This window comes from Nilaparvata lugens, chromosome X (genome assembly GCF_014356525.2).
Source record: "Nilaparvata lugens isolate BPH chromosome X, ASM1435652v1, whole genome shotgun sequence".
Lineage (NCBI taxonomy): Eukaryota > Metazoa > Arthropoda > Insecta > Hemiptera > Delphacidae > Nilaparvata > Nilaparvata lugens.
The window spans coordinates 74,482,813-74,506,081 of NC_052518.1; the positions used below are offsets into that span (position 1 = coordinate 74,482,813).

Sequence of the window (23,269 nt, forward strand, 5' to 3'; positions counted from 1 at the left end):
AATGCAAACCGTCAGAAATGACGTAAAGTAACAAACAAAATACCCAAGATATTATTTAAACATTATAAGGATACCCTATTCCACCCTAAAAATTATTAGGTTACCTAATAATTGCGAAGTATTGCTACGACGCGGACTAGCTACAGCCGGGTATGGGTCGGGGTCAGTGTCCGTACTGACTGGTGGAGATACCGGACCTACACTTCTCCCCCTATCCTGATTCTTTACCCTCTGTCTCTGTCGGGAGGTATTTAGCTTGAAAGGAAGAGTGTGTGCCCGTGCCGTCGCTGGCCGATTCGGCCCTCGGCTCTTGGAATTCAGGTTGGGTGTTAGAGAGGATTGAGGTAACCCTAACCAAGGAGACGGATCCGGATATCAGATCCCTATAAATAATTATATTTATAAAGGTAGTACGCAATCTGAACCAACTGAGAATTGACGGCGAGCAAAGCTGTACCTGCAAGCCCGGGATAAAGGTTGTAGGTGGAGGAATTTGGGGCGGAGTTCAACAAGGAATGATATGGAATTTTGTTAGGATTTTAGCAATTTGTGACTGCGAGATGTCAGTGTGCAGACTGGACCTGCGCACCCGGTATTAGATTAATATGATTGGAAAGGTGTAGGCGGTATAAGATACAGGATATAGTGTATAGAGTTTGAGGTATGGAGAATATTTTTTCGGGCCTGGGGAATGGAGATTTATTATTAGAATTATTCCTCCCTATAACTAATGGGGGCTTGTTCAATAACTCGCAATCTGAGAATCGCGATATAGCTCTCAGCAAGCTGGACCTGCTAGCTAAATACAGGATATCAATTTCAATTATGTGGTACGGTAATTAAAGTTTAGAGGATAAGGTTTTAGGTGTGGGATTTCTGAATCGCGAGCCTGCCGCTGCGAAAGGATTTTCAGCAATTCTGAAACTGCTAAACAGGATTTCCGCGCTAATCTGGTGACTGCGCGCCGGTTATTAAGGGCTAATCTGTGACAGCCATTAAGGGCATGGGAATCACTCTCAATCGTCCGAAACGCTTTTAAATTAATAGTCAGTATGTCGAATATTATGAGAGGTGAGGGAAGGATTTACAAGGATTCTCCTAAGCTTCTCGCTGGTCTGAGGACCGCGACGGGGTCGATCTATAGTCTGTAACTGAGATCCTGTTCTAATCAAGGTTTCCTAAACCTCTCGCTGGTCTGAGGACCGCGACGGGGTCGATCTCTAGTCTGTAACTGAGATCCTGTTCTAATCAAGGTTTCCTAAACCTCTCGCTGGTCTGAGGACCGCGACGGGGTTGATCTCTAGTCTGTAACTGAGATCCTGTTCTAATCAAGGTTTCCCAAACCTCTCGCTGGTCTGAGGACCGCGACGGGGTCGATCTCTAGTCTGTAACTGAGATCCTGTTCTAATCAAGGTTTCCTAAACCTCTCGCTGGTCTGAGGACCGCGACGGGGTCGATCTCTAGTCTGTAACTGAGATCCTGTTCTAATCAAGGTTTCCTAAACCTCTCGCTGGTCTGAGGACCACGACGGGGTCGATCTCTAGTCTGTAACTGAGATCCTGTTCTAATCAAGGTTTCCTAAACCTCTCGCTGGTCTGAGGACCGCGACGGGGTCGATCTCTAGTCTGGAACTGAGATCTTAAGCTAAACAGGGTAGGACAAATTAAGAGAAAGAAAGAGAAAGGATGCCGCAGTCTAGGAACTTCGGCAAGGAAGTCCTCAAGCTGTACCTGGGAGCTAGAAATGTTGCAGTCTACCAACTTCGACTGGAAAGTTCTCAAGCTGTACCTGAGAGCTGGAAGGATTTTAGAATAGGAAGAGTTAAGAAAAGGAAAGAGGAAGGACGTCACAGTCTACCAACGTCGACAAGGACCTTCAAGCTGTACCTGAGAGCTAGAAACGTCACAGTCTGGGACTTCGACAAGGACGTTATCAAGCTGTACCTGAGAGCTGGAAACGTCGCAGTCTGAGACTTCGACAAGGACATTCTCAAGCTGCACCTGAGAGCCAGAAGGATTTTAGTATAGGGAAAGTTAAGCAAAAAAAAGAGAAAGGACGTCACAGTCTGAGACTTCAACAAGGACGTTCTCAAGCTGTACCTGAGAGCTAGAAGGATTTTAGAATAGGGAAAGTTAAGGGAAAGTTAAGAGAAAGTACGTCGCAGTCTGGGACTTCGACAAGGACAAACTCAAGCTGCACCTGAGTTCTCTAGGAAAAGGATTGGAATTTTCCTACTAGGAATTACAGCAAGTCTGAATTTGCTAAGTAAAGTTAAAATGCAGGACCACTCAATGGTATGAAAACTAAACAAGGAAAATCCACTCTTGAAAATTGAGATTACCTTATTACAGAAGAGGAGATGCATACAAATGAACAGTACTAAAATACAGTTACCTGATTCACTGCAGAACCAAATACGGAGAATAGCGAACGGATTCCCACCTCCCGTATAAAACTTGAAAATGTCGTGAAGCAACAAAGTCGAGACTTATAAATTAAGTACTCAAAAATAATCGGCAACAATCCGCGAATGATGCGGAACTCACCGAGATCGAACCGAAAAGAGCCTAGTTAAATTTCCCACTCGACTATTTGTAGCACAAACTTAAGATCCCTTACAGGTTTCAAAACCAAGGATAACACGTTCACCCCCAGTGATACGAATTTAGGAAAAATAACCGACAAGAGAGAAAATCCCCAAGGAAGTTCTAACTTCGAGTTGTCCGGAACTCGTCCTACAATATTCTATATTAATACACAAAAATAGAATAATTCCTCTAGAAATAAACTAGTACCGGCAATGTCGTAAGGAGAGGAGATTCGTGACCTGTTCACATGCTCAACCACTGAACAACTGACTCTCTCCCAGGTCTCCTCGAAGCAGTACAGGGTCGCTGAAAATTAGGAGGCCGGGGGAAAAGAGATTGCCGACCAATAGGAGTCACAGGAGACAATCACGCCACTGGTCATGTGACAGGGTATGATTCAGCTACTCTTGATGCTAAGGGTGCAACTATGATGACAATACTGCTAATTACTATGATAAATTAGGCCGGTAAACAATCTTTCTATTCCAGAAATTTCATGAAGAACGATACCAACCCGACTCGGTAGCCGCTTATCGTTTTCATGATACGGGTGCTGCTGCTGCAATACTAGATACAAGAACGCTCAGACTAGTAAACAAGATCTGGAAATTTCTGGTTCTGATGAATCTGTTGTTGATAATTTATAGGGGTTGACGGCGATGGTGATGATGTACATACTCAGCTACAAGTTCAACAAAATATATCTAGCTGTCGACCCTATTCTTTTCCTAAAAATAGAATAAATTCACTAAATCATATACTGAATGTTGGTTCTACATTCGTCACAAAATTCACTTTGTGACAACATACAACCATTACATATACCATTCAAACCTGTCGACTAACTCATGAGGAATTCACTTATCATGTGGCACAAGATAAGATTTTCTGAATCAATGTTTTATAGGTGAACGTGAAAATAACATATATCAATTTTAAATAACTAATGGTCTTCTGTTAGCAATATTCTTCTATTTATTTTTATTAATTTTTTGGCTTTATTAACAGACAATTTTTAACCCTAAGCTACATAGTTAATATCAACTCTTCCGAAACTTGATGGATGGAAAATGTTCATGTCCAGTACAGAAGCTCAGCTAGGGTCTAAAATTCTTCATAGAAAGGGCTTCAAAAGTTCGCCAGCGATACCACCAAAATCAGCTTTTTCCTGTGTGTTCTCAGTCAACTGGTGATTGAATCCGGCCTGAAATTTTGTATTAGACTATTTAACTGGAGGAAGCAACCTAAAATGAAGAATGCAGGCGAACGAAACGAGAGTCTGCTGTTCTCATCACTGGATAATTCAGCCGGGGTCCCGGGGATCCTGGCTAGACGAATAAGGCGAGCGAAGCGAGCCTGCCGGCATGTGATTTTATAAATGTATTATAAGTTTGTTAGATTCAAGTGCTCCTTCCCCACGCACGGACATAAAATATAGTCCATGCGGGGAAACATTTTCCATTGATTATATTTTGTATTGTTAAGTAGTGTTTCTACTTTTGAAATAAATAATTGAATTGAACTTTCCACTAACTTGAATGGAAATTATAGGATGACATATTTGCTATGTATCTTTTTCCACCGCTCTCTACAGTAAATGAGTTATTCAAGTTATTCGGTAAATCAGATACAATACCAATAGAATCAATATTTAATGCACAATTACCATTAAATCTCCAGCTGGAGCGTGATGTCTGAAGTCCGTTATTGAACTTAGGAGAAAAGGAATTCTTTGTTCCAAGACATCAACCAGAGCACCCTGTGCTAGCTGTCTAAAACTCAAAATAACCCCAACAATCGTCATTCTTTGAAGAACATTGTCAACATCTGAAAACAATTAAAAAAACACCGTTATCACTTTTGATGTATGAGAAAAGCATAGACATATGACATATTGCCATTCCAAATTGAAAATTCAACTTATAATGATGCACACTTAATTCTGTCAATATAAGCAGGAGACTGCTTTTTCACATAGTGTAAGGAATGTTCAGGAGTAGTAGTCTGAAAAGGAGATACTCATTTTCTTGCACTGTGATTTTTTCAAGTTTATAGAAATTGTATAATTGTAACACTTAAGGGAAAACTGCCAACAGATTGGTTGATTGAGATTTTTGTTTGACATTTGATTTGAGATTTTGGCATTTTCTAGAACATATTAGAATAAAATTTATTTTGTAGCATGGACAGATGGACATCGTCATTTGAATATAGTATCAGTCACAGTTATGATATCAACATTTCACATATTTATCACAAAAAAGTTATTGAATATTACTTACAGAAGCAATCAGAGAAACAAACATCAATGCAAAAAACAATAAATTTATGAAAAACTGAGGTAATTGATACTTATGTCATGCCACTCTTGGAGAGAGCAATGTGATTTGGATTAAGCCACTCCTGCATTATACATTCAAACTAACTCAGGGTAACACGTCTAGCACTTACTGATAACTTATTGAAAAATCTATCACTCATATAATTGAAGTTATTTTGGTCTAGCACTTACTGATAACTTATTGAAAAATCTGGTGTGGCGCACTCACACAACTTTCCTTGCCGTTATGAAAATGAATCACCTGACGCTAGTGTTCACGCGCATCCCAAGTCTACTATTCAAAGATCCAAGCCAGCTGGTGACAGGACAATTACGCTGGAGATACACTAATTCTGCTATCTCTTTAGTGAATGATTTAATAGAATCAACAGTTGCCAACAGTTAATAATAATTTTTTCTCGAATTTCGGGCTTATTTTGAATTTTAGGTGAAAATGTTACTGAACATTAATTGTAGAGATTTTCATGCTCAACCTTTTCCACTTGGAATTTCTTGTTTAAATTGTATCTGAAGCCTGATAATTGGGAATCTAAAATCAAACTTTGCATAGATGGGGCGGAGCTCCTGGAATTTTTACAGATATGGGACTTGTGGCAGTTGATGGAGCTTATCAATGACTATTTTAAGTATAAATTTAATCAAAATCGTTGGAGCCGTTTTCGAGAAAATCGCGAAAAAACCCTGTTTTTGACAACATTTTCGCCATTTTATCCGTAATCTTGAATTGCATTAGATCGAAATTGTTCGTGTCGGATCCTTATATTGTAAGGACCTTAAGTTCCAAATTTCATGTCATTCCGTTAATTGGGAGATGATATATCGTGTACACAGACGCACATACACACACACACACACACACACACACACACACACACACACACACACACACAAACACACACACCAATACCCAAAAACCACTTTTTTGGACTCAGGGGACCTTGAAACTTATAGAAATTTACAAATACCTTAGTTTTTTTCGGAAAGCAATACTTTCCTTACCTATGGTAATAGGGCAAGGAAAGTAAAAATTTATCACTCATATAATTGAAGTTATTTTGGGACTTTGACAATCTAACTTGTGTAACATCTAGTTGATGATTATTTCTTGTCAAGTGGCCACGAATGTTACTCCTTTGTGTTAGGCTATTAAGGTAACATATAGCATATATAAAGCAATGCAATTGAATTTTCATTCACATTTAGAAGAATAGCAACAAAATTTAAGCTCAAAATACAGCATTGTAGACGAGGGTAGTTGAATTAGCGAAACGAATTCTTGTTCAAGAGATAATTGCTCTTTGTATGTTTTACTCTAACTGATGATCTCCAAATTTTGAGCTCATATTCTTGGACCCATTCTCTATATCAAGCTCCTTGGCCAACGAAATTGATTCATTTCTTCTTCCTTTTTGATTATACAGGAAAGTGAATAAAAAAGGTGTAGAAATTCATTATTAATAAATCTCAAAACAGCTGACAACTGGATTATTGATTGCATGTATTTGTTAACGCAATGACATTTGAACTATATCTCTTGGCCCTATTTTAGGTGTAGCCCAGGCTCAAGGCGGTCGTTCGAAGCCGCCAAATTATCACACTGAAAAATTATTATCATCAATATTGACTGTTGAAAAACTCACGAAAATGTCGGACAAAACAATAATGGAAAATAGTGCACTACTTATTGAGGTTTTCAATAGAGTAGCATAAATTTGCATAAATTACTAAAAATTTGATTTGATTTGACATTAAAAAAAAATATATATATATATATATATATATATATATATATATATATATATATATATATATATAATATATATATATATATATAAAAAATAGCACATAACAGAAGATACTTTAAAGTTTTTAATATAAATTAAAACAGGAGACACGATATAAATAGATTGAAAACACTTAAAACTTACATTAGAAATGGGGAGAAACTGAGTTCCCTTCCTCAACCGAGCCTGGCAGTCTGCCCCCATTTCTAATGTAAGTTTTTAAGTGTTTTCAATCTATTTATATCGTGTCTCCTGTTTTAATATATATATATACTGCATATTAAATATTTGGACAATTTCATCACTTTACATGTACACTATTATTGAATTTACATTTTGAACAGTAGGGGCCAGTAATTTTACTAGTTTTATATTTGTTTACAGTAATTATTGGAGACCGAGGAGAATAATGACAACTCCAATAACACTCTTACAAAACAAATAATAGAAAGAGATTATTCAACGAGAAAAAATGTTTTGAAAATATATTTTTATTATTCATTTTCAAGTAAAATTTAAATCATTTAAATTATTTTTTGTCAATATCAGAATCCATTCCATTGTCATCTTTAAAATATATGGATACTCACGTTGAAGTTTCTTAAACTGTTCCTTCATGATTTCTGGTTTATCGAAATTTGTTCTTAGAGCAATAAGAACCTCTTTGTTTCCAGCAACTAATTTCTGAAAGCATATAAAATTAACATTTTTCAATTTAAAGTGTGATTTATAGAATCAGTTTTGTATAGTTAACATTCAAATAATTTAATTATGATGTTAATCAAAATATGTTTATAATAAATAGATTTCACAGAATCAAATATAATATTTCAGTGCAAGTAGCATTTAGAACCAAGACTATGCATAGGAGATTTATATCAGCCAAATATTAGTTGCTCTGTTCATAAATGAATATATACGCAAGAGGAATAAATGGAAATTCAGTTGTAGATCACATAAATTTGTTTACAAAACATCAGCCTTGAGCCAAACAGCGACTCCTTATTAAACACCATATCTTACCTATACCTGATATTTGATACGATTATTTTATAACTCGACCTCAAATGAACAAATTAATATTTTTCATTTTATATTAAATAAACTTCAACATTTTTTATCAATCAATCATTTATTTCTTACATGAAAGAGTCAAAAACTAAAAACTAACTTAAAGCTAAAGAGAAATAGTGACAGTTAAAAATTCACTTTTTTACAGTAAACTCGTTTATACTGTAGCATGCTAAATCTATCAAATATGCTCTCAACAATTCCTTGAATTTTGATCTATCAGGTTCATGTCTTATGCAACCTGGGAGACAACCAATAAATTTTATTCCCATGTACGTTGGACTTTGTTTATATTTTTCCTTGTTGTGTTTCTTTATTGTAAAATTATTTTTATTTATTGTGTTGTAATTATGCATATCTACTTGCCGTGGGATTCTAGATTCGTTAGTTTAAGAATAATAATTCGTTCGTTTATAAATTTCCGATTACATTTTAAATATTGACATGAAAGTATTTGTATTTTCAAGTATACATTATTATTAAAAGTATTTACAGTTGAAGTATAAACACATTTCAAGTATTGAAAAATACATAAATTTGGAAACTTTGTCGTATTTTGCAACAAATCAGAATATAAGAAAATTGATGCTATGATACCTGCAAGATCTATCAAGCATTTGTGTAAACTTCAGGCGCATTACCTGCACATTTTCCCATTCTCAAACTGTTCTTGAACACTAGAAAAGAGTGAAGTTTAATGAATTAAATGTATATTTCCAGATCTAGCGGGTGCCACAGCATTGCACTTATTATTATTGCAAAATGATTATTTATAGTGATAGTTTCTATTGGAATTAGTGAAAAGAGATGTTTTGGAGGACTTTGATTGTTTCTTGGATTCAGCTGAGCTGATTTGATACTTGAGTAAATCAATAATATTGAATTCCACTGATAGCTGAAGCATATATTGCCATTTCCACAAATGAATTCAATTTGAAAAACAAAACTACAATAGTGCAATGTTAATGGCATCATCTTCAGTTGGTCGTTGAGCTGAAACGAACCGGGTAATGTCATGAGCATTGAGACTCTATTTTTTTATAATTTCTCAAATAAAAATCGTTTGTGGAATCTAATAATGAAATTTTGAAATATTGTTTATATTGAATCATTCTAGTGTAGGCAAGTTTCACAACATCTATGAATCGAGTGTAGATTTGATATTGAATAAACTAGAATATTACTCAAATACCTTCAATTCTTGAACCTGACTTGCAATATGCCACATCAAGGTTTCGTTCAATAGCTTTATACCATATGGCCCAATCAATTCGACCAGAGACCGCAACTCATTAATGTCTGAGAACTCTTCTGCGTTGAATGGAATAGCACCCTCTGCCGTCAAGCTCACAAAGGCTCGTTGATTCAGTGAGAAACAAATGTTTCCGGCGCTCACTCTCCGCAGCAGAACTTCAGAATACCTAAACAAATTCAGTTGAATCTCAATTTAAACAATCCTATTAATTTTACTCACATGCTATTATAGTTGATGTATCATGAGAATAGATTTTGCCTACAAGTAAACAAAGAATTATAATGAGAGGTAAAATAACATGTTATGCCGATTATATTATTGTATGGATAGCTTGAATTGAACAAAATATTATTCACGAATTTGTCAAATAAATTATCTTATCTGAGAAATATGTATTCAGAATTTGATAGTGTTCAATATTGCACAATTTAGGTGGCTAGCACACTTGAGCAACAAGCAATAGGTAGAATTGGTGTTCGGCTACACAAATATTCTTCAATCGTTGTTGCAGCTGTTTTTCAACAAGCGATCATGCGTTGAATGAATTTAGAAACAAAATGTATAGCCCTGGGTCGTGGGCTTGGGCTCTGACGCTTGTGCGTTTTGGATGGAATAGACAGATTTTCATCAATCAGATGTTTTTTTTATATTTTGATTCAATATATGAAAAAATATGTTTCATTTGAAGCCGGTTCGAAACATATCAGATTTATTATTCATGCGAATGTAATAAATAATATCGAGTGACAAGTTTGATTGGCTCTGCAGTCAATTAACTCAGTTAATTATTTTATTAGCCGAGTAAGGTTACTCAAGGTTTATTGAGGTTGGTAAGGTTATTTTCTAATAAGGTTACCTACCACTGGGTGTAAAGAGCGGCCACGGTTTTATCTCCATGACTGTCCATCTGTTGAGTCTGTTGTAAGAGCGCGTTATTAAATACTCGTGTGATGTCTATGTGAACTGGAAAAATTATACAAAATTCATTTTATTTATATAAAATAATATAAATCTCAGTACCCTTTAAAAGTGATTGGAGAATCATTGTTGGAATACCTACATTCACAGAATGTCCATAGAACCCTTATTGAGTCAACAATCTCCAAAAATAGACGAGAACAATGCGGATGAACTGGGTAGACCAGCAGCCGTCTTGTATTTGTCAAGACGAGTAGCTTTCAATTACACATGAATGTAGGTGAATCTATACATAAGTTTCGTGCATTAAAATAAACATGAGGGAAGTCACAACAGGCTCGTGCCTTAAAAATTTTGAGCCAAAACTGTCCCATTTCCAATTTATATCAATCAATCAATCTTTTATTGTCAAGAAGCATAAACATGTTACAAACAACGTCACTTTACCATACTGTCTGTATACCATACTGTCCGAATCAAAATGTAGGTTATGTCACTTTCACTTTTCAAAAAACAATTTACACTCTTCAAAGCTCAGAAAAATGAGCAAATTTGGAATCAAATAGTTATGATTAAAGTCTGAAATTAACAACATCTAGAACAGTAGGTTCAAATGCCTAAATTTTGAATGAAACTTGAAAATTTTGAGCCAAAAACTTCAAGCACTTTATAGAAAATTACAGCCGTTTTTAAACAGAACTATTTATGTCAATGGATCTGAAGAAATTTTTAATTCAAAAGGGAATTACTAAAGTCGATCCAGGCCATATAATCCTTAAGGTAATGGCCAGGGGAAGCGCTTCAATGATATAATCTGGAAGGCATGGATCTAGCCGCGAACCTCACGTTAACGTCACACCTCCAAGTGGGCACCTGCTATGCGCATATCCCGTGAGGTGTGACACGTGACCTACTACCCAACAGCACTGTCAAGTCGGTGTCGGTAGGCGAGTATCAAGGAGGAGTTTAGCCTGCATTGAGTGGAACCACCACTATACAGTTCCGGTGGCACGTGAGCCTTGCAAAGCCCGGACGTATCCTCTATCTCGTCTACAGATACTCGTGGTTCCCAATTGTATACGTATCCTTGGCGGGCGCTTGCACGTCCACCACACAAGTGCCCAAAAGGGGACGCGAGCGTTTCGGAAAGAAGGACCTTTCTTTCGGAAAGAAAGAAAGGAGAGGAGTTTTCGACATACTGTGATGCTACTTCCAGAGATGGAGGCGTTATCCAATTCCCACAGTCTGGGTCCCGAGGTCTGGCCTCCCGGGTGTTTCACATGCCTGCTACTTCCAGAGACGGGGGTACCCTGATTCCCATCGTCTGGTCTCTCACTGGTTAACCCCGAAACTCTACCAGATGCTTCACTATGCCCAGCTACTCCCAGAGGCGGAGAGTTCTGGTCACTCGGTCAAGCCATGAACCTCCCATAGTCTGGAGCCTTCACCCAGCCGAACGGAGTCACACAGTCATCCGTGTGCTATGGTTCCCCCCTGGTTGGCGTTTTTCCCTACACCATGAGAACCAGCGCCAGCGGCTGGTAGAACCAGTACTTCCTGAGACGGAGGCCAGAACGAACCCTAAAAGAGTTCAGTCCGTGAGGGCCATGCCCCTAAGGGGCTCAGCTCCAATCTGGAAGACAGTTACTCTGGCATTGAAAAGTCGCGGATTAAACTCTAATCAGTGGGAAGTGAACGTTCAAAATTCTCATGCTAATAGATGGTTCGCTGACCCTGGACGTTTCTTTTCCCACACGAAAAGCCAACATTCAAAGTTGCCAACTCTTACTACTTGCTGATTACTACCCAATGAAATACATCTGTTTCCCGGTAAACACCCAATACTGAGCTAAAAACTTTGGGGAACTACATAATACCAAACATGTCAAATCACAAAGGACAAGTTCTACGATGGGCACTGGCAAATTGATTTATTTTATAATCATTCCTCACCAAATACTCACCATAGTTTTCAACAGTTTGCAGAACATTCATGTAAGCCCGAACACTGGCCAATAACTCAGAGGGTTTAGCGATCTCACTGGTATCTGGGTTGAACATAACCATTCCTACCAGAGCACGAGAAAATCTGTTCTCCAAATGCTGATGTAGATACTCTCGAGGGGAAAATGTATACTCCCACACATTAATAGTAGAACAATAGTTCAGAGCAAAGCACAGTTCAGTCAAAGCCATGTGTAGTTTATCCATTCTGAAAAAAAAATCCATTCTTGAAATATCGTCCTAAAAACATTTTTAGTCAGTTTCTCAGTAGATAAATTTATCTAATGAATAACATATTAAATAAAACGATATTACCTTGTCATCGTCGATTATTTAAACATTATTAAACTATTTTTACTAGTAAACAAGCTTAAATTGAATAGAGATTGATGACGTCAAACAAAAATTGTTTTTCGTTATTTCCAAGTATTAGAAATTGTGACAATTTCACGTATTCAATATGCATAATCATCTACAAGCATATTACTCCAACTTACAGAATCAATAACATCTTCGGCCTGTATTCAACAATGAAGACATTCTCTTTCAATGCAACTAAATAGATCCTGTAACTTCAGTGTTTCCAGATCATCTATCTAATCAAAAAATCCTCTATAACCACCAAGTCGACATTCTTCCTAGGAACTAATACTGTTCGAAGTTATAGGTTGTGAAATTTGAGTAGGCTGCCAAAAAATAATATAGAATATTATATTATTTGTGTCGAATATTTGTCCATGAAACTCTAGTGTAATATTATTAATTTTCATGTCTGAGGAACTTAGAAGATTTGATAGATTGAGAAATACGAAAAAATAATAATATAAATAAAATATATTAATATTTATATGAATTTAAAGGACTAATAATAATAGTTATTCGAACAATTGAATTTAAGTAAGTTTTAAAGTTACTTCCAGTAAGATTAATTCCAGGCTAATCATTCTCAGATATGAATTATTTGAGGTTAGCTACAAGACACAATAGTGGAGAAAGATGTATTCGTAGTAATTCATGAGATTTATCATATTTGGCCTCCGCAAATCAATTCTATGTTTCACTGTTACCATATGGTAACGCTATGACAATTCACTGCTATTGGCAGCAGCCTTTATATGACAATATTGAATGTGAACAACTTTATTACTATTTTTGGCCTGGATTCACCCTCTAGGAGCACTGAAGGTGCTGATTCAAAGTGATGATGAGGAAGATGTTAGGGCACTGATTTTTTCAGTAGTCCTGAAAAGTGGGGTAGGCTACTCACCAAGGAAGATTGTGGAGGGGAAGATTTAGGAGGGTTCATAGGACAATAGGAAATGCGAAGCTAATGAGGCTTGCTTATGATGTTTATGATGAATAAGAAATTGAAATTAATTCAGTTGATGATTCAGAAAAAAAATATGCCATCAGAAGAAATATTATTTTCATAGTCTACTGGCCCTTTTGACAATGGAATGGATCAGTGTGCATATATATATATATATATATATATTATATATATATATATATATATATATATATATATATGTGTGTGTGTGTGTGTGTGTGTGTATATATTTGTGTGGTTTATTCAATACTGACCTGTCTGAAGTATGTCAATAGCTGTGAAAATCCATTGTGTTATCATAAGGTCACACCTGTTTTTTGCTGAATTATCATACACATTTGCAATTAAGACCTAATAAGACTAAAAAGGATTCAAACAAATAATTTTTTTGTAGAAAAAACATCACATTGAAAATATAATTCATTTGGGATAAAATGGGTTGATAGAATTTAATTTTTTCCAGCGGAAATTGTTATACTTTAAACTCACGTAGTAAGATCTTCTCTTGTTTTACGATAACTTTCGACCCCAGGCTTGGCAATTTCAGGGGTTACCTTCTTGTTCTTATCTTTCCTTTTACGATTGACCACTTGAGAAATAAGAACTGCACAATGTTTCGGTAAAAGCTGCAACATATCAAATCATAAAATTTAGTCACTTTTAAGTTCTACCCATTAAATAGTTTGATTAACTATTGTACATATAGCACAGCATATTATTCTCAGGTTATCAACGTTATTAATTGGAATGACTGCTTCGTGTTATGCTAAGGCTCTTTATATAATACTTCCTGTCATAAGGACGGCAACTAAACATATTGCAGGTTTGTCAAAATGAGATGATGAAAAGTTTAGTTATTTATTTTTTATTGTTCATCTTTCATAACAGCTGAAAACTAGTTGTTGAAAGTTTGAACGTTGTTGAAAGTTTTCAAATAAAAGTCACGCGGTCGGGAATCGAACTCTGACTTTTGCGTGGTTGGCTAGTATTCTTACTGAGATCGGGGACGGAAGATGTGAAATTTGATGATTTTGAAAACTTCTCCAAATCAGCTGTTCTGCAGATAAAATTATCACGACCAAGTGTTCTTTTGAATTAACTGTAATAATTTATGCCATGCATGAGAAGGAAATAACAAATTTAATTTTTCAATGACTTCCTGCTAGTCTCCCAGAATGAAGACTCATGCCAGTTGATAGAGCTTATAAATGACTATTTAGGATATAAATTTGGGAAAATTTGGTCAAGCCATTTTTGAGAAAATTGTGAAAGAAAATCCATTTTTCTCGACAATGTTGCGCAGCTCCTGCAATTTTTGCAGAAATGAGACTCATATCAGTTGATAGAGTTTATTAATAGCTATCCAGGGTATGAATTTGAAAAAAAAAATCGTTAGAGAAGTCTTCAAGAAAACCGTGAAAAACATGATTTTTTGGCGATTTTTCGATTTTTTCCGCCATTTTGTATTGAATTTTATCTAAAGCCTGGTCCTCAAGTTTAAAATGTCATGTCAATCCATTAATTAGGAATGGAGTTATCGTGTACACACATACACCAACACGCAAAAATCATATTTTTGGACTCAGAGGACACGTTTAGAAAACATGAAAAGCCTATGGTAGTAGGTAGGGCAAAGACAGTGAAATTACCTTTTTAAACACAATCCCACACATGCTTTTGCAGGTCTTGAATAATTTGTAGAACATCTTAAAAATAATAAAGTGGGCCTACGAAATAATAAACTCTATCAACGGAATACACAGATATGCTAGATAATTTGATCCAAATGTCGGATCTGATAGTGTAGGTCAGAATGGCTAAATAGAATGAATTAGAAAAATAATTAGTCCAGTCACTATACAGAGTGTTTACGAACTGCCTACCACTATTCTAGGGCATTGTTCCTGGGTAACAAACATATCTAAATATCATATTTAAATTGTCCGCAAGTCTTCAGATACTCAAACAGCGGCCATTTTGTCATTTTTCACTTATTTTTTTTTTCTAAATAATGGTTGAACATACGAAATTGAAACTTTGCATAATCATTTATAACAACTTAACAAAGCTACAAAAAAATTATTATAATTTTTCAAATTCATAAAACAAAATGGCTGCCATTTAAAATGTTGAATAACTCAGAAGCCGTTGGTTTTACAAAAAATTCACAAGAATAACTGTTTTTAGTAAATTCAATTACCTATCGATTGTTATTTTTTAAGATTGGACCAGTATTAACTGAGGTATGGCAGCATTAGTGATAGGACACCGCTGGAGGTTAGTTGAGGTGCATGCCAAGGCATGCGGCTAAAGTCTGCAACAACAATGCATCAGTATAATCTAAATGGTGGGTTCATCCTGTTTTTTTTTTATTCAGGAGATTTTTTTTAGTTATAAAACATGAACATGTTAAAAAATTATGTCCCACCTGGACAGCATATGCATGAATATCACAGTAATACATGATAAATTCAAGTCATTACCTTGTCCCCTGTGGGTTGGGGGAGCTTTGAGGTCGAACATCATACTCAAGAATTTGTTGAAAACCAGAAAACACCCACACTATCCCTGCTTGTCGTAGGAGGCGACTAAAAGGGACCCCAAGCCAACTCCAGAAGTTGCATTGCCTTCAAACCCATCAGGTCACATTCCTTAATCTGAAATGGGTGCTTCAGGAACACAGGAAATTCCGTTGCACTCTTATGTAGAGGCTATCAATATTGAGAAGGCTTCTACTGATCACGACATTTATGATGTAAGCTCAATCATATCATCCCAAATGGAGAGGAAGGATGAGCTTATAAGACCACTGCTCTAACAAGCACAGCTATTCACGCAAAACTTCTTATGAGAGGTGAGGCTTTTGACCTTGAAAAGTTTCGGAGGGGTAAAAAGAAAAACCCAAGAGACCAGAGATGGATGAAACTCCAGGCACAAATGTAGGTCAAGAAGCTGAGTCAAGGGGTGGCCAGATGTCCTATAGGCAATTTGGCGACCCCTCCTTCAGCGGAAGGACCTACAAAGACGCCAGGAGTGGAACTCACGTAGGTCACGAGTTTGTGGGTGGAGACCAAAACTCACCACAGCTTCAAGAAGGGCGGCCATTCAGGCAAAACTTCTTGGGAGAGATGAGGCTTTTGACCCTGCAGAGATTCGGAGGGGCAAAAAGAAAAGTCTCAAGAGGCCAGAGATGGGTGAAACTCTAGGCACCAAATTTGTGCTCACATTCAATGTGAGTCGAGAGGCTGAGTCAAGGGTAGCCAGGCGCCATAGAGGCAACTTGGCGACCCCATCAGGCCAGATTCCTTAATCTGTAATGAGTGCTTCAGGAACACAGGAAATTCCGTTGCTCTCTTATGTAGAGGCTATCAATATTGAGAAAGATTCTACTGATAAGGACATGTATGATGTAAGTTCAATCACATCATCCCAACTGGAGAAGAAGGATGAGCTTATCAGACCACTGCTTGAACAAGGACAGCCATTCACGCATTCACTTCTTATGAGAGGTGAGGCTTTTGACCTTGGAAAGTTTCGGGGAGCAAAAAGAAAAACCCAAGAGACCAGAGATGGGTGAAACTCCAGGCACAAATGTGGGTCAAGAGGCTGAGTCGAGGGTGGCCGGGCAATGTGGCTACCCCTCCTTCAGCGGAAGGACCTTCAAAGAAGGTCAGGAACGGAACTCACGTAGGTCACAAGGACCAATCGGAGACTGCCAAGCATATCACACTGGATTGCGACAAGCAACCAGATGGGATGTTAGTATAGGGAAAAACTCCTGGTTCTTGTAAAGGACACAGGTATTGGTTTGCCTAACTAACATACTACTTGGGAACACAATAAGCTTCGGTTGACGTGTGGGGTTCTTTGAACCTTTGGATCCTTGAATCCGTCCCTTGAAAAAAAATTAAAATAATAAGTCATTACCTTATCACTCATGGTGCACTGTTCATCGCATATGGTCGTAATTATATTTTTAGCTTCTTTTGCCATTTCATCCAAAAACATATTGACCACAGACAGACTACGTTCTCTGATATGATGTCTCTGAAACAGACAATTTATTTGAATGATAATTGTTTCAAGCGTATTCTGTAATCAATAAACACGTCAGAAAATATCAAGTTGTAATTACTAAAACTTTCAATTTTCAATTTATTTAGAATAAAAATTAATCATTATTTAATTTCATTAGTTCGGAATCTAGAAATATTACACAGAGAATCCTATTATTTACATTGTAACTTTGAAATTTTCTTTAAATAAAATATGAAGATCATTTGATTGTGGATATAAATGAACAGTTTAGTTCATGAAGTGGAGAAATAATCAACATGATTAGAAGTTCATATTTGTATATGAAAGGGAAAGATGAAAAATATTGAGTAAATATTAACATTCCTGAGACGTAAGTAATAGTATATTTCGCACCTAGGGCGGGAAAGGTGTGTTTGCCGGTTCGAGATAGCAGTTTTCAAGTCGTGAACTTGAAGCGTTTGAGAGTCGGTAAAATATTTTTTCCAGAGTTGCGAACGCTATTTTTCGCCATATCACAAAAACAAAACTAAAAACTTGATGAGCTGAAAAGTTGACAAACCGAAAACTTGATAAACTATAAACTTTATGAACTGGGATAGTGACAAACTGGAAACTTGATGAACTTAAAAGTTGATGCAATGGAAACTTGACGTATTTGAGAACTCGACAAACTAAAAAATGAGAACTTGACAAACTAAAAACTTGACGTACTGGAAGCTTGATGGACTGAGAACTTCACGGAATGAGAACTTGAAACAATGAAAGCTTGACGAAATTTAAATTTGACAAACTGAGAACTTGAGGTATTGAAAACTTGACGAACTGAAAACCTATCAAAATTCAAGGTTGCTTGTGCGTGGGTAATGGAAAATGGGTTGGTGAATCGATGAAATGATCAAACGTCCATACAATTGGCGGGATTCGAACCCACGATCCAGTCGGTGCTAGCAGCCCGACGTTTGTAACGCTCCTTAGCGCTAGATAAACCGGCCGGCAAAGGTCCGCCCTAGGGCCGAAAGTATGGTTTCAGAATGGTTTGTCTGTTTGGGGTGGTGCATACTTTTTTACTATTATAAAACCTCAAATACATTTACAAAAATCCTTCACCCAGATTTGCAATAATGCTGGCTACTTAGATCATTCACGTCCTCTTTTTATGGCTTATGGAGAACTCCTCTTTCAAAATTTATAAATCTATAAAGTTTAAGAAATATTTTTCAATAGGGCGAATACCGAAAGGAAATGCGAAAGGTTTGGAGCACCTTATAACCTGAGGAAAAGACTTGAATCAACAGTACCATAGAGTAAGGATACTGTTTGTACCCTTCTATCAGTTGTCTATGACAGTACCTAGACCAAATCTTACAATTATTTTTAAAGTATTCCATGTTTTTGGCGTCTAAATTATGTAATATACTGCTGGAAACCATCAAGGAAATCAACAATAGAAACATATTTCTGGAACGCCTAGAATAAAAATATTCATCCAACTGGATAATGCCTCCTCCAACTGGACGACACATGCAGCTTTTTCATCTCCATAATATAAATGATCATCAGGAAATATATTTATCATTTAAAATAAAATTCATTTTACAAACGGTACATTCTTCTACATACATTTAGCAATAAGTTTGAATAGAGCAATGAACGCATACAATTACCTTCTATTTATTATGATTTTTTTTTACCTGAGCAACGAGTTGTCTGAAACTGATTATACGAGCCTCGTAAGTTCAGTATAATTGATGTGAGTTAGAAGGTCTTGTTCTGAATACTATTATCACAGACAAAATAAGTAATAAATTACTAATTTATTTCTAGTCCTTTCTGCTATTATATTATATAAGAAGTAACAGAATGACTGAATGGTCAAACAAATATAGGGTGATACTCTATCACCCTATATATTGGTAGGCCAATTTTTACACCCATAGGCTAAGCCTCGGGATGTTTTTCTTTTATTCTCTCTACTTTGTATTCATTGATTAATTACTTATCATGCTTCAGATTTTGTTTTTATTTTGTTGTCACACATATTTGAATTCATGAAAATGTTTTTGTAAATATTGAAAATAAATTTGATTTGATGAAAGTAAGCAATTTCGGTCCTGGGGCGGTAGAGAGAACATTTTTCGGCCTCCAGCTGATCTCGTCGGAAACTGATCTCTCCATGTGAGGTCCGAACACAGCTGATTACGTTCTAGTGTGGCGGAAAAGAAATATTTATCAAGTAGTTTGGGAAATAATTAAAATTAAAAAATGTATTTTTCTCAAAACTGGGAAGAAACTGAACGAAAATTCAATTTTTAATCACTGAGGTTGCAATTTAATATGCTATTTATACTTCAATCAACAAGGATTGTAGACTCCGAACAGTTGAAATTTTTTATTGGATAAAAATGAGATTAGCTTGGGAGAGAAAGTTGAGCGATATTATGTATCATATAATTTGCACAAGAAACAGACTCAAATTATGTACAGATATAATACAGAGTGAATCAATCTAACTAAACTCATAAAAATAAATTTTGGAATAGCACATGAATATAGAGCTACTAATGATATACACAGATGATTTTTCAAATGATGTTCGAAAAACGACTTCACCAAGAATTAAAAGTCGAAGATCAAATCTAAGGCGACGGCAGATCTTTAAATGCTTTGTACAAACACTAATCATGCAGACTTCACATTTTCCACAGAGTTGAAACTTTTCCTACCTTTTCTTTCTTTGATTATCAGTTTCAGCCAAAGAGCAATGCTTAGAGCGGGAGCACAAGACGGCAAACTAAAATTATACTGCACATATTTTAAATACAGAGTAAAAGCTGCGTTTACATTAGTCAAGTTTACTTGAATTCAAGAGTTCATAAACTCAATAGTATATAATAATGAAGTAAAAAATCTAATTTATCTCAGCGTTGTCTTTTCCATATCATACTTTCTTCTGCATCATACTTTTTATTCATTTGTTTTTATACATTCTAAATTGACTGACAACTGAGTTTTATTTTCCCATTTGCAGGTTGGATTGTACCTTCAAAATCAAGTTAAATCTAAAAGGAAAACATCTACTTGAATCAACAAAACAAACAAGAACTATACACTGGTATAGTGGATTCAAATTTCTATTCTTGTAATCTTAACTTCAAGTTTTCAAAAATCGTTCATTTTACTCAAAACTTGAATTAAAGGAAACTTGATTATTGTAAACGCCCCTTAACGCACAATCTTCTTGCTCACCAGTCCAAAACTCTTAGGATACTGATTTCTGATTGTATATCTATCAGTTATGTCACAACATACATGCAATCAATTACCATACATCACAGAACATACATGACATTTATACAACATATAACAATAGCAATACATTTCTCAAGAATTATCAACATCACTATACCAGCTTTTTAATCGTGCGGTTTGACTGCCCAGCAGGTATTTATAGAATAGAATGCTGTGTAAATTAGGCCGAATGAATAGTTTCCTTAGCATGCCCCAGTGGACTTGGATATGGAGCCGTGTTTTAAATACTGGAGTGTCTAAAGGTCCAATACCTAAGCGATGACTGTAACGACTCCAGATGCACGGCTATAGCCGCGCTATATTAATCACAGTATTCGACATAATATTGACTATAATAATAGACTACTGAGTGTAGACTAATAAAGCGCGGCTACATTCGTCGCTTAGTAATAGCACTTCAAGAGCCCAAAATTAAAAATTGATAGTTGATATTGAGTTGGACTGCAGCATTATTTACAAAAGTGGGGGATTTAAAGGTTTCATGAACAAGCTGAACATTTTCCAACACGAAAAATCTTCATTCACAAATTCCAGTATCAAATCTGTGAAAACGTAGGAATGAAATCTAGGATCTGAAAGTCTTTTACACGGGGTAAAGGGTTGAATCCCATAAACCGCACGATGCTCATCCATTTCTGCTGGTAGAATAAATCTCTCTGGTCTTGAGACTACCAAGCAAATTTAACATATCCCAACTCTAAAAAAAGTAAACAAACTGCTTCACGGCTACTAAAAACGTTCACATGTAGGATACAGAACCCACCTCCACCCACCTACCGCCTCCACATATTTGCTCAATGGCGCGGTACAGAAAATCATCAGATAATCTTTCCACACCCTGTATAAATTACAATATCCAATTAATGCAGTTAATTAAGTAGTTCATTTATGCAAATATAATGTATAGATTTTAAGTACATAGCATTTATGTAACATATGTATTCCATTAAATGATCATTTTGTAATCGAACATACATTTTAATATTCCATTCTTATTTAATCACATTCTTATTTTAAGTATTAAAGAATTCTCATAAGTCAGCTCATTAATTATATGAATCCAATTAAATCATTATTTTAATTTCATCATTACTACTATTAATAGATTTAGGAGACATGATAACAGATTGTTAACAACCTATTGTAGTTATATTAACAGAAGACCATCAACAGATTTTCAGTTCTTCATCACTCTTAAAATTGGCATATAAGATGGGCTAAAGAAGGTTTTGTAATTAAGAAATCAAAGAACCCTTTTTTAAAACTTAAATTTATCCGCACGACATGTTTTGACATATTAATGCCATTTTTTCAAGTGAATGAAATAAATAACGTTAAATAAATACTAATTTCTTGTGTAAGATCAAACGAGCATGTGCCTATATATTCATAATATATTATTTATTTTCTAGGACTGCAAATTTTGAATTTAAATATGTATTTCATTTTTCTGAGATAATAATGCACTGGTACATGAAATATTGGAGCAATGACAGCTGAGATTAGATGGGACTTTAATGATTTTAAAGAGAGCAGAAATTCCAAGTTTAATGGATTAATTAAGTCATTGGGTCTTTGAGTCTTCAAGTCTTATTAAGACTTTGTTGTTTAATTCAATTCTTGATATCTTATTAGTATTCTAGTTTTCAATTAAATCTTTTTAAAAGATAGTAGAACTCACCTCTTCAGGACATAACTCATGTGTGCAATTTTGGAAATGATTGCAAATTAATGGGAATGCAATGATATATCTATTTTGAGCAGGAAACTCCAAACACATATGAAATTGATCTTCGAATATTTTACTGTAGAAACTGAAAAATGTAAATTACGAAATAAGTTATTACTAATCTCAAACTTTAAAAATGGAAAGATAACATGCTGAGCTAGTGTAGTGAGAGCTTTCACTAACAAAGAGATTCATGATGAATGACACCTACTTCATATTAAATAAAAAGATTGGAAATTTAAATGAAAAATTGTCACAAAGTAAAATTGTGACGGGAAAATATTGCTAAATAATTAATAATATTATTGGAAGACGCTCGGCTATCAGCAAAGCTAGCTGACCGCGGAGATAAAGAGGGTACCGATGGCGCACCATCTTCCGCGCATCGAGACGATTCTTACCGCCTCAGGCGGCGGCGCAACTCCATCCCCTCTACTTTGGGAGAGTATTTAAACGCCGGATGAGCCCCAGACCGCAGCATTCCGCTCCCAACCTTCCTGTTCCTTGTACAGCGGCCCGTTGGCTGCCGTACGTCCCTGACCTCCTGTCCTTGTACAGCGGCCCGTTGGCTGCCGTACGTCCCTGACCTCCCGTCCTGATACAGCGGCCTGTTGGCTGCCGTACGTCCCTGTCCTCCTCCCCTGATACAGCGGCCCGTTGGCTGCCGTAAGTCCCTTTCCTCTCATCCTCCCAGGGCCCAGCGGCCCGTTGGCTGCCATCCCTTTCCACCTATCCTCCAGGGCACAGCTGCCCGTTGGCTGCCGTCCCTATCCTTCCATTCTCCCAGAGCACAGCGGCCCGTTGGCTGCCGTCCCTATCCTTCCATTCTCCCAGGGCACAGCGGCCCGTTGGCTGCCGTCCCTATCCATCCATCCTATCAGGGCACAGCGGCCCGTTGGCTG

The 23,269-nt window shown here is 36.3% G+C and overlaps 1 protein-coding gene across 4 annotated transcripts in view; it reads right to left on the reverse strand.

Annotated features, from left to right (window-relative positions):
* Positions 1–23,269, reverse strand: part of LOC111050597 (membrane-associated protein Hem) — a 110,600-nt gene that overhangs the window by 3,678 nt on the left and 83,653 nt on the right. For 2 of the 4 annotated variants that reach the window (XM_039441612.1, XM_039441614.1), the window contains exons 11-19: positions 22,320–22,452; positions 21,402–21,476; positions 17,219–17,338; positions 13,781–13,917; positions 11,922–12,169; positions 9,900–10,002; positions 8,977–9,205; positions 7,304–7,397; positions 4,255–4,415 (exon numbers count right to left, since the gene is read on the reverse strand). In XM_039441612.1, coding sequence (XP_039297546.1) covers positions 4,255–4,415; positions 7,304–7,397; positions 8,977–9,205; positions 9,900–10,002; positions 11,922–12,169; positions 13,781–13,917; positions 17,219–17,338; positions 21,402–21,476; positions 22,320–22,452 — 1,300 coding nt within the window. The remainder of the gene's footprint in view (positions 1–4,254; positions 4,416–7,303; positions 7,398–8,976; positions 9,206–9,899; positions 10,003–11,921; positions 12,170–13,780; positions 13,918–17,218; positions 17,339–21,401; positions 21,477–22,319; positions 22,453–23,269) is intronic. The other 2 variants (XM_039441613.1, XM_039441616.1) reach the window with 1 other exon arrangement.